Source organism: Megalops cyprinoides, chromosome 24 (assembly GCF_013368585.1).
Source record: "Megalops cyprinoides isolate fMegCyp1 chromosome 24, fMegCyp1.pri, whole genome shotgun sequence".
NCBI classification, from domain to species: Eukaryota; Metazoa; Chordata; class Actinopteri; order Elopiformes; family Megalopidae; genus Megalops; species Megalops cyprinoides.
Window position 1 is genome coordinate 3,087,985 of NC_050606.1, and position 11,988 is coordinate 3,099,972.

The following is an 11,988-nucleotide window of genomic DNA, read 5'->3' on the forward strand; positions in this document are numbered from 1 at the left end:
ATTAACGAATGTCTCGAAAACGTGGACGGAAACGGAACCGCTCTGATGAAAGGTCGGAATCGGAGACCTCCCTCTGCTTCACATCCTGGACGTTCTGCCAAATGCGAAACCCAAGCTAAAAAAACGGTCCCGCGCCCAGCCGATCGCGATAACGACATCTGATGATCTGTTTATTTTCCCGAGCGCGCAATCCCCGGCTGTGACATTAATCAGCCGTTCCCGTGACAGCGGCGAAGCTGGCAGCGTTTGGCTTATATCTGCGGCCGCTTGCCCCCAGCCGCCGCTTTATCTCTATCACAGATTTCATTTTCATGTTGCAGACTTTTGGGGATCCCGGACGAGCCCCCCTCCCAGGTGTTCAGACATCATAAACACCACGATTACTGCTCGTTCACCTCCAGACCGTTTTGCCACGGCAGCACAGGCTGGTTAGGCTGTTCAGTGCTCAATAATGTTGCCTCTCTTTGTTTCTTTATTTTGCCACTCAGCCTGAACTAAACCTGCATTTTCATATTATTCAGTCTGGCATGCCCTGATCGGCTGACAGTGGGAGCAAGGCAGTCCAAATGCTGCTAGGTCCTGGAGCGATTTGTCTCGCTGCGTGTCCGAGGAGAGAGCGCCCGAGATGGAGAGAAGTGAGCAAAAAGGGAGCAAGCCCAGAGTAAAGGCCGAAGTGAAGAAACCTCTGCAACCTGTTGACTGTGAAGGGCAATGTGTCCCAGGGTGACTTTTGCTAAGAAGTCACTTTGGATCGTTGTCCCAAACTGTTGACTCCAAAACAACTCCTTTGTCTCGTAAGACCTGAACTTCAACAACACATATCTATTCAGTCTGCACCACATACTGTTCTGAACATCTAAAATCACAGCCAACATAACAACTGTAGATTGTTTCTTTAATTAGCACATTAGCACAACAAAAATAATAAACTTCCATGAAATGTAAGTCTGATGAGCAAAAGAAAGTGTGGTCTGTCTGCTCATGCCAGTGACCCCTTATCTTTCAAAGAGGTGATTCTGTGACCCTGCATATATACACAGTGCATTTCATGTCACCCCAATGTGATCCACAGTGTATGCAGTAAACAGGAACATTTAGGTTTTTGTGTTGATTGTACATGTGTGCACCTGCAGGGCTGCCTGAGTGAGACCTCCAAGGTCAGGTATGACGCAGATAGGATGCCATTCCCGAATCTGTTGTCCTGCTACTCATCAACCTCACTCTGGAAACTGCACCCCCTCTCAACCCACTTCAGTAAATGTTCCAGGGCTCAGAAACCCCTGAATTATTTGGAGTAATTAGTCCCTGCATAATTACACAGGCTCTCACTCGGCAGAGGAATGCCTGATGCATTGTGACATCATAGGCCACTTCAGTCTCCGGAGGAATGCCTGAGACATTGTGACATCATATACGACCTCAGACTCCAGAGGAATGCCTGATGCATTGTGACATCATATACAACCTCAGACTCCAGAGGAATGCCTGAGACATTGTGACATCACAGAGAATCTCTGACACCACAGTGTGAGACATTGGCCTTGTACACAATATAAATAAGATAAGATACTTAAAATGGTGTTGAACACATTTAATTTCAAAATGTTGTAAATTAAACCACCTTAGAGCAAGTGCTGTAAACAGTAGCAAAAACATTTCAAATCTGTGCTTTCAAATCTTCACTTCACTTCTTTTGTTTGAGGATACGACATTCGGAATTCTTTGAGAATGCACCAGGAAAACTAACATTAATCATAGCTACAGCTGCAGTAGACCAAAAGGTAAAAAGAGGTCTTTTTAATCTTATCAGTCAATTCTAATGTCTTTCGTTGTTCGTTGTTCCCGAATGATTTACCTTACGGATGAGCACAGGGATGGAACGGTAGCCAAAATGAAAAAATAAACAATGTTTTTCAAATGTTTTGATCTGTGTATGAGGTCATTGAGTACAGTGTCCATTTAGGGATGCCATTAAACAGTCGGTTCAGATTTCCTCCTCATTCTTTATAGCTTCATTCAAAACTCCCTTTCCTCCAACACGCTCAGACCCGCTCAGAAAGCACATCATGTGGCTCATTGCCATCCAGTTCTGCTTTATTTTTGGTACCATTTACAATGACGGCGCACAGCTGTGAGAAGGCTGAACGACGCTGTGTAGGAGAAGGCCATATGATGGCGGGGAGTAACGTGAAGTGTTTTGAGATGAACGAGTCTTAGATGGTGCTGCACCGGAGGAGGAACGGAGGCGGATTAGACGACAGCACTTGAGAGGATGTCTTTTTGGCCCGCGCTTTGAGGAAAGATTATTTCCAAAAGTCAACAACTCCAGCAGCTGCATCCACTGAAGAGGAGGGGACGGAGCTGGACTGCGAGCGCCTTGCTCCGGCAGCCGCTTCACCGTGAACACAAACAGCAAACGAACGAGGTCGGTGTCAGGGCATCCCTGGGTAACCCACGAACAAAAGTACAAACACGTGGAAAATACAGCACAAAATACATTATTTTATTAGCAACACATGTGAATTCAGCTCCATCTAAATACCTTTTCCCCCAAAGTAGTGTGTAAAGTAAATATTAGTGCCTCTTAGGAAAAACACATTTGCTGATTTGTGCAGCTAACAGATTGCGCTAATTGAAATGTAATTTTCTGTGGAAGGCACCCAAACGGTAGTCTCAGGGCACAACCCGCCCCTCCCCCCACTGCCTTCCCGGGTTAGAAATAGGTGTGCATCTGCCTCGGTCTCCAGAGACGCTCGTCCAACAGACTGAGATTATGAATCTAGACCATTCACCCAAATAAAAGGAGTCACGAGGAGTGCTTTTGCTCATATGAAACGAGAAACACTAGTGATTAGAAAAGCAGATAATTTCATTCAGCTCGGCATTCAGAAATGTATCTGCGAGGTCTTCTAAGGATTTGGCCCACAAAAAAAGGTCCGCAGATTTATGTAAATGTGTTTGCTGAACGGACATTTGCCAGAGAGAATAACTGATCTCCCTTCACATAGGGTTAATATTGTTGACTATGTTCCCCCTCAGGGAAATTTGTTGTACACACAGTGCGCTATGCTCACCACATGACTGCACATATTTTAAGACCAATAACAAACACGCAGTTTTCACCTGGAGCCCTCCTCAAAACACAGATTGTGCTCCGTGAGCACCGACCACACGTGAATTGGCAAATCATAACGATTTATTAATAATTCATAATGCATTAATCAGCCACAACAGAACAATTATGCACTGCATAAGTATAAAGAAATTCAGTTTTTCCTCCCTGTGTGGGTACAAGCAGTTTATAAGCACCCAGTTCAAACGCACAAATGACATTGCATGGGTTGTGAGGTCACACATATGACATCATATGCACTGTGAGTTTCCCCTGCTCCCTGCCCCGCTCGGGATAAGAATGACGGGTGGAGTCCAATCGCAGGTGATCCACCAAGGCTTACCTCTGTGAGGTCTTCTTATACTTCCTCCTGTTCAAGAACAACAAGGAGAAAATACATGTGAGAGACATATCACTGAATGTATGATGCTATTTTCTGTTTTTGTATTAGTAGCAGTACATTTACAGGGCAAAGATAGTTCCATCTGTTTCCATAATTAAGGTTGAAAGGATGCTGAACAACAGTCCAGATAAGAGGGTTAAAAGGTTAAAAGAATGTCCCCACTTTTCCTTGCCTGCTTTCAGAAGGAGAAGGTCCCCACACTATTCTTGCTTTCAGAAAGGGAATGTCTCTACTTTTGAAGGATATTTTCCCCACTTTACAGTGCCTGTTTTCATAATAAATCTGTGGCTTGGCAGGAATATCAGCGTGGGAAAAAGGTCAAGCTTGTCTGTCACCAAATCTACTGAGGCTGAAGGCAGCAGGCCAGAGAATTACAGGGCAAGGTAAAATCCGGTCTACAAGGAGGGTGGGATAGACTTACAAACACAGAACCAGGAAAGACAGACCTGAACAAACACTTCCACAGTAGTCACTACAAGCCACAGAAAATAAAACAGTCCTCCAAAGTATGACTACAATCAGATATTCCATTGCTTATTATTCAGAAGATTACTTTTGCAGGAAATGTTCGTAATCCAAAGTAATCCAGTTTTGGAAAGGTGCAAAGGGTCTACAGCAATGTTGCCAACTACGTAGCTTAAATAGAAAACGTTTTTAACACAATAACTGCCAGACGGTTCTGGAACACTGACCCCCTACAGTGCCAAGTAGTGAGAAAATGAACCTTAGAAATAAGACAACTTATGATAAAACAATGTATTCATCTTTCTGCAAAGTCTAACAACTTCAATATGTAAAACCACATGTATGAAGAGACATATACCTCCAATTCTAGCCACATTATTCCAGTATTACGTTATGTAAAATAGCCGGAAAATGATATCTCATTTATAAAAGGTATTTCCAACAATGACTAACAAGATGAAAAAGGGGACTACACATAAGTCAAATCATTACAAATATTTATTTACTGTGAAAGTATTATTCTTTCATTACAGGTGGCTTAAAAAGCACTGGCAGAATGATTAACTTATCAGATAGAAAATATAAGTACCGTCCAAGTGCTAGTAAGTTGGCATGTATGCTTAAATAGAAAACCTTTTAGAGATAATCTGCCACAGGGACATTGCTGGCTTTTTCAATCAACATTTTATTTTGTTTCCACTCAAATGACATCACGTTTCATCGCACATCGTTTGAATGGAAACATTTGTTCTACCAAAAGGATGCAAGTGGGAGGGGTGGCTCTGTAAGATATTTCTGCACGTTTGGGTCGAATCATGTTGTCAGTTTTCAGATGATGACTGATTTGTTTTTAGTGGGGCCTGGAGCAATTCATCAAACAGTTCAGTAAACTTAATTGAGACATATACCCCACATTTGTTTAAGAGGCAACATTAACTAAAAGTATAAGTGATCCTTCTATTTTCAACAAAAAGCTGTAGCACATCAAATGCAGAAATATCCAATAAATTTCAGTTTTCAGTTATCATCTCTGATAGAACCGAACGAACTAGGAGCTCTCAGTCGGGGTGAAAACAACTATAAGGTCTTTTTTTTCTCCACAGGTGATGAACAAGTCAAAAGAAAAGCATTTCTCGACAAAAAGGACTGCTGAAAATCAGGGAAAAAACAGTTCAGATGAAAGAGAGCCCTGTCCTACAGAAACGCTTTGTAAGCTCTCCCCCTCGAAACGATGCAGTGTGTGTGTGTGTGTGTGTATGTGTGTGTGTGTGTGTGTGTGTGAGAGGGAGAAGCGAGAAGTCCTGAATCACGTGTCAGAGTCCTGGTGATGGGGGTTCAAGTGTGGAACCTTTCCCTGTTAGTAAGAGCACACCGCTAATAAAGGTCAGACGTCCCTATCTCAGCCAGACACCTCCTTTTACCTCTGTTTAACCTCTGTCCTGGTGTTCTCACTCTCACCATGTCTGTTTGCCCATCTCCTGCTATCTTTGTTTCTTTTCACTGATTGCTCTCTCCCTTTCTCCCTCTTTCCCTCCCTCTCCCTCATTGCCCTGTGCTCCTTCTCTCCCTCTCTCCCCTCTCTCTCTCTCTCTCTCTCTCTCTCTCTCTCTGTCTCTCTCAGTTAAATTCAAGTCAATAAGGTTTATTGGCATGACAAATAGGTATTTTGGTTCCCAGGGCAAAACAGACATTGATACACAAAATACACAATGGCTAAATATAAATGATAAAATGTTTAACTGTGTATTACCCATTAAAACACAAACCCTTTCACTTCTCTCTCGTGTTCATACTGATCATAATGCCAAGCAGAAGCTAACCAGGAAAGACATCACCCTTAACAGTCTATTAAGACAGCTGTCTCCAGTGCTGTGCAGTCTGCAGATTGTAGAAGTATGTTGTTTTTCAGGTAAATAGGTGTCCAGATCTGCAGGTGCAGAGGTGTGCAGGTCTGTAGGTGTGTAGGCCTCTAGGTACAGAGGTGTGCAGTACTGTCACATAAGATGTTAAACCAAGGTGCTGTAGTAATTCCTGGTGGTTATTACAGATCCAATAGCTCAGTGTTTCCCTGGTATCCAGGCTCAATTCCCAGCCGAGATCTTTTAATATGACTTCAAAATAATCCCCATTTTAATTGTCTGAGTAATTTCCTCCGTCTCTGACGTTTGATCAGTGTTATGGTACAAAAGCCCATTGTGAGAAACATCGCTGAACAGCCTGCTGTAGATGGCCATCTCCAGAGCTGACGGCAGCCAGGACGGGATCACAGCGTCTCAATTACGAGAGCCAGGCCTTTTTCTCAGAATTTCATCTGACGGGTAATTGACCATTGACCGTGTCTCCATTGAGTCAATGAATCTGTTTCGAAATTAAGAGGCACTATCGTGGGACAAATGTATCACTGTCCAGCTGATGTGTTCCTTCTGGTTTACGAGGTCTTGTGTAATGGCCTGGCACAAGGTCGTTAGAAACACTGCTTTTGTGAAAGACATATTGTTAGCGTTCTGTTTCAGGCTGGACTGGATTTCCCCTCAATATGTTCATGAAAGCAGCATTAAAATTTGAAAATAAAAGTGTTTTAGGAGGCCAGCTGTCACTCTGCTCCTTGAGAACACCCTGAGAGAGACCTGCACATCTGTGGCTGTTATGTTTACGTCATTTAGAGGTACACAGGTGTGTACATTTACAGGTATACAGGTGTATAGATCTGCGGGTATATGGGTGCGTAGGTCTGCAGGTATACAGGTGTATAGTTCTGCCAGGTGAGACCGAGGTCCTACATCAGCTCCTGAGGGTTATTGAAGCTCCCATGGGACTGATCCCAAAGAGCAGGGATTCCCTGGTACCCAGCCTGAATTCCCAGTCTGTACCTTTCAATCTGACTATTAAATAATCCCCCCAGTTTAATTGTTGAGTTAATTAGTTGAATAATTGCCTCCCTCTCTTGCTGATATTTGGTAATGGTGGTTTAGGTGAATCACCTACACTGTTAGTTAAACGCTTTGAGGTCCAAAGGCACTATCTAAAAATTATTACTATTATTATTATTAATATAGGTGTGCAGTGTTTCAGCATGTTACCGATTACTGTAGAATGAGAGATGATTCTGGTTTCCACTCCATCTTACCCTTAACAACGTAATTGGAGCGGCTTCTGGGCTAAATTGCCGCAGGTGCGGGTAAGCTGCAGGTGCTCAGCGATTCCCGTTCTGAGGGATTTAGGGAATCTGCGGGACGGGGGCCTCGCGGGCAGGGGGGGGGGGGGGGCTGTCCGTCTCTGCGCCGCGGTCACGATGCCACACAGCACACAGTGCATGCCTGACTGCTCTTCTCTAAAGCACCTCAGCTGTATCGGATCGGAATCAGTGGCAATGGGTCAGCGCAACCCCCCGACTGAACTCAGCCTCTTTTGTTTGTTTGGTTGGTTGGTTTTGGCTGCAGCTGGGGGCTGTAGCTATGGAGACGGTCATGTCCCTTACCACCTAAATGGCTTATCGGTTTACTCATGCCCTCACTGACGGTCTGCCGCAGTAGCTGGGGCCGGCCACTAGAGGGCGAACGTGGGGGGGGGGGCCCAGTACAGGTAGTTGCAGCTGTTGAAAAGCATATTGGTGATTTTTGTGTATAGGAGAATGCAACTACACTGCTGCATCTGAAAGTGATGAGGAACCCTGACTGGCCGACATGAAGGGTGGCATTGTAGCATAGCGGTGAGGAGCAGGTTTCCCACTGGGGCACTGCTGTTGTACCCTTGGGCAAGGTACTTAACTCTGGACTGCCTCGGTAGATATCCAGCTGTATAAACGGATAACATGTAAAAACTGTAACCTATATAAGTCACTCTGGACGAGAGCAACTGCTCAACGACAGTAATATAAAGCGGGTTGTGGAGAGTGGTGATGTGAGGCCACTGGCAATGCCAAAACCATCACTCCACCAAGCAGCAGGACAAACCTACAAACCTACGGTCTCACGCTGTTCCTGTCACACTGCAGGGGGTGTGAAAGAGGCACCCATCGGGGGGGGGGGTGAGTATTTAACCACTCTACACCACCCACATGGCTGGCTGAGGGTGTCTATTGAACCTCGGGGCAGCTCTGACTTTCTGACTTTTGACCCGTCCATCCTCAGTTGATGGTTTACTACACAGTGCCAATTAAGGTAATTAAAAGGAGCACTAACTGCAAGTTTCCAAAGGCTCAAAGCCAAACATCCATTAGCCTATGCATTCTGGAAATGCTTTTAGGGTTAATATTATTCTGTGTGATGCTAGGACTACAAAATCTACCATATTATGCATGATGGATATTTTTTGGCATTTGTTTGTATTCATTCCAGTACATTCATGCAAAGGTGATAAGATTCACGACTGGGGCGATAAAGAAAAGTGAGAATTAGTCAGCGAGACAGAAGAGTGAAGCAATTAGCCTGAGTAAAAATGAATGATGGCGTACAACTTATCCATCACTGGCTACCAGGTGCAACATCAGCGGTTCCTGAAATTGCACTGGGACTAATGGTAGCTGTTCAGCGCTCTCACGGGATGATTGGTGATCTCGCGCCGCTCTGGAGCTCCATTGGGAGGCACCATTGCTCATAACATGCTTATACACACACACACACACACACACACACACACACACACACACACACGCACCCACACCTATACACACAAACTTATATAGGCATACACACATACACACCTATACACACACACACACACATACACACACGCTCACACACACCTATACACGCACAAGCACACACACACACACATACACACACGCTCACACACACAGAGAAGGCACACTCTCATACACACACACACACACACACACACACACACACACACACACACACACACACACACACACACAGACACACACACACACACACACACACTCACACACATACACACACACACAGACACATACAAACATGCATGCACAAGCACTCACACAAATGGGTGAAAGTACGCAAGCACACATACACACAAATGCATATATACACATGTGCGTGCATACACACACATATATATACACATGTGCATGTGGACACACACACACACACACACACGCCCCTATTCATTCGCACACCCCGAGCGGTGCGCTCTCAGCGGCTGCTCTGGCAGAGGGATGAGAGATGAGGCGTCTGCTCCTCACCCGGCTCTCAGTCCCGGGCTCTTCCTCAGATTAAAACTGAGGGCTGATGGGAAATCACTCTCACGCAAATCAAAGAAGGCAACAACAAGTGCAGGGGCAGGGAGTCAGGGGGGGGGGGGGGGGGGGGGGGGCGCGTGTGTGTGGAGGGGCGGGGTGCATTTTACCGACAATTTATCCACTTCCCTCACCGAGGGCTGCAGTACGCTCCTCAGCACTGTGAGAACGCTCTCTCTCAATCATATTTTATATCCTGTCCTCTTTCTACGCAGAAAACCCTTCCACGGGGTCATGCGCTCACGGGGGCTTCGCACGGCTTGTTTACAGCAAACACACAACCTCTCGTTTGACACTTTTGTCTGTCTTTGATCCCCTGTGTACATGTACTTACGCTAAATGCAAAAAAAAATAAAAAATAATAAAAAACAGGAGGAAACTCACAGTGTAGAGTACATGGTGATCCTGCGGTGTTCGATCGGGTTTCCCCCACTGTTTCGTGTCTCATTTTCTGGTACATTAAACTGATTAGAACATAAACTGGGACTCCCTGTAATTCGATATGGCAAGCCAGATTTTCAGAGATGTGCTATCGCCAACGGGATGCCAGATTAGCACTAAAAGCCTGAATTGTAAAAATCCCTCTAATAACCAGAAATGCGTGTGTATTTCTCTCTCTGTCTCCTTTCCTCAATTAAATTACATTCAACTGTGCTTTATTGGCAGGACAAGCAAAATGAGAAAAACATACATACATACGTGATATACTGTTTTGTCCCTCTGATATAACTTCAGTCTTTGTATACAGGCTGTAAAACCTTTTTATATAAGTTTCTCAAGTAGAGCTTGTCTAATCTGCCAGCATCAATCACGAGGCAAATATCGAAAGGTCATTTCTGTTGAGGGCAAAACAGTAATTTACCATTTTCACTTGCTGACTCTGTGAGTTTTCAGGGGACATGCTACAGGTAGGTTCCTCCTTCTGAAAGAGGGCAGGACGATCTTTGAGGGACTACAGGGTCCACATCTATGTCTGCTAACAAACACACACACACACAAAAGCAGTGGCTAACAGAGTGTGTTGCTGGGTGTGCAACACAATGTCACAGACTCACACACTCTCTCTCTCTCTCTCTCTCTCTCTCTCTCTCTCTCACACACACACATACACACACACAGAAAGAAAGAAAAGGAGACGGGAACGTTACTCACAGTCCTCGGAGCCGAAGCCAGATCTTCTCGATCTGCTCGGGCTGCAGGTACTTCAGCGAGGTGCTCTCAAACTCCTCGATCTCCTTGGTGGGAGATTCCATGTTCGGGGCGGGACGGAAGAAGTTAAAATCCCCCAGAGGTGCGCTGGAGAGGAGCAAGTTTTTTTTTTGGGGGGGGGGGGGGGGGGCAGAGGGCCCGTTCACTGCGGCAGCTGGCGGGGGACAGCTGTCACCATCTTCCTCCCCCTCCACCTCTTCCTCGTCCTCCTGGCCGCGGGCTGTCACTTGTTGTGCTCCTCGGAGGAGAGCTGCACTGCCTCAGGCGCTCGGTGACGGCAGAAGGTCTGGCCAAGTGCCATGGTCCCTCATGAATGTGAGGCTGCTGGGACAGCGGGGATTAACAGAGCGATCATCTCCGCTGGGAGGTGGGGGGGGCGAGGGGTGGGGTGGGGGGGGGATCGGAGAGCTCGGAGCACATCTGCGATAAGAGCCGGGGACGGATATAATCAATACCAGCTTGCTGAGCTGCCTTTATGTAGGAGGAGGAGGAGAGAGAGAGGGGGGGGGGGGGACGGGGAGAGAGAGAGAGAGAGAGGGAGGGAGGAGAGAGAGAGAGGGGGGGGAGAGAGGGAGAGAGAGACGGAGAGAGAGGGGGGGGGAGGAGAGAGAGAGAGAGAGAGACGGAGAGAGAGAGAGAGGGGGAGGAGAGAGAGAGAAAGAGAGGGAGAGAGAGAGAGGGAGGGAGGGAGAGAGAGAGAGAGGGGAGGAGAGAGAGAGGGAAAGAGAAAGAGGAGGAGGGGGGAATAGAGAGAGAGGGTTGGAGGGAGGAGGAGGGAGAGAGAGAGAAAGGGAGAAAAAGTAGATAGAGGCAGAGGGAAGGAGAGAGAGGTAGTGGGGAGAGTAAGAGAAATATGGGGTTAGTGAGAGGGGAGAGAGAGCGAGAGAGAAATTGAGTGCATTTGAGTGATTTTTGTTGAGTGTGTGAGAGAATGTGCATGACAGTCAGACAGACCTGGGCAGTTTGTGAAGTCGTCAGCTTTCTCTCTCTCTCCTTCTCTCTCCCTCTCTCTGTCTCAATCCATTCATCTTTTGCACTCACTCAATCTCTCCAAAATAGCTTTTAAGCCTGTGACAGGAGTTATCCAGGGTTACTAAAGCCTTAAGCATGCAATCAATCTCTCACTTACTCTCTGACATTGCAGGGCAACCCAAAAACCAACACCCCATCTCTTTCCCTCTCTTTCTCTCCATCTGATTTTCTCTTTCCCTTTATCATTCTGTCTGTCACACTCCTTGGGTAAAGAGTCCGGTTCGGGACTGTACGCTGTAGACTGAGGAAGGGAATCCAAACACTCGCTATCGCCCTCTAATGGCCAAAGCCATCACTAACACATACTGCCAGCACAGAATCATGTACGTACACCGAATTAAAATTGGTATTACAGTCCCATAAGTGCAGGGTATCTTTTACACATCTTGCACTTGTTCATTCATTCTTACTTTCATGCATTCGCGCATTCATAAGCATCAAAAACCCCTGCTTGATTTTCTGCACCATAGACTTCACGATGATAATGAGTCCAAAAGATACAAATATGCACATCATCATTTTGACCTAGCATAAACTGTTTATCTTCAGCAG

At 45.9% G+C, this 11,988-nt stretch overlaps 1 protein-coding gene across 1 annotated transcript in view; it reads right to left on the minus strand.

Annotated features, from left to right (window-relative positions):
* pde1cb (phosphodiesterase 1C, calmodulin-dependent b) overlaps window positions 1-10,448 on the minus strand; it is a 39,450-nt gene extending 29,002 nt beyond the window's left edge. Inside the window, exons 1-2 of the mRNA XM_036518839.1 lie at window positions 10,348-10,448; window positions 3,456-3,482 (exon numbers count right to left, since the gene is read on the minus strand). Of these exons, the coding sequence (XP_036374732.1) occupies window positions 3,456-3,482; window positions 10,348-10,448 (128 nt within the window). The remainder of the gene's footprint in view (window positions 1-3,455; window positions 3,483-10,347) is intronic.
* Between the last annotated feature and the right edge of the window lie 1,540 nt (window positions 10,449-11,988).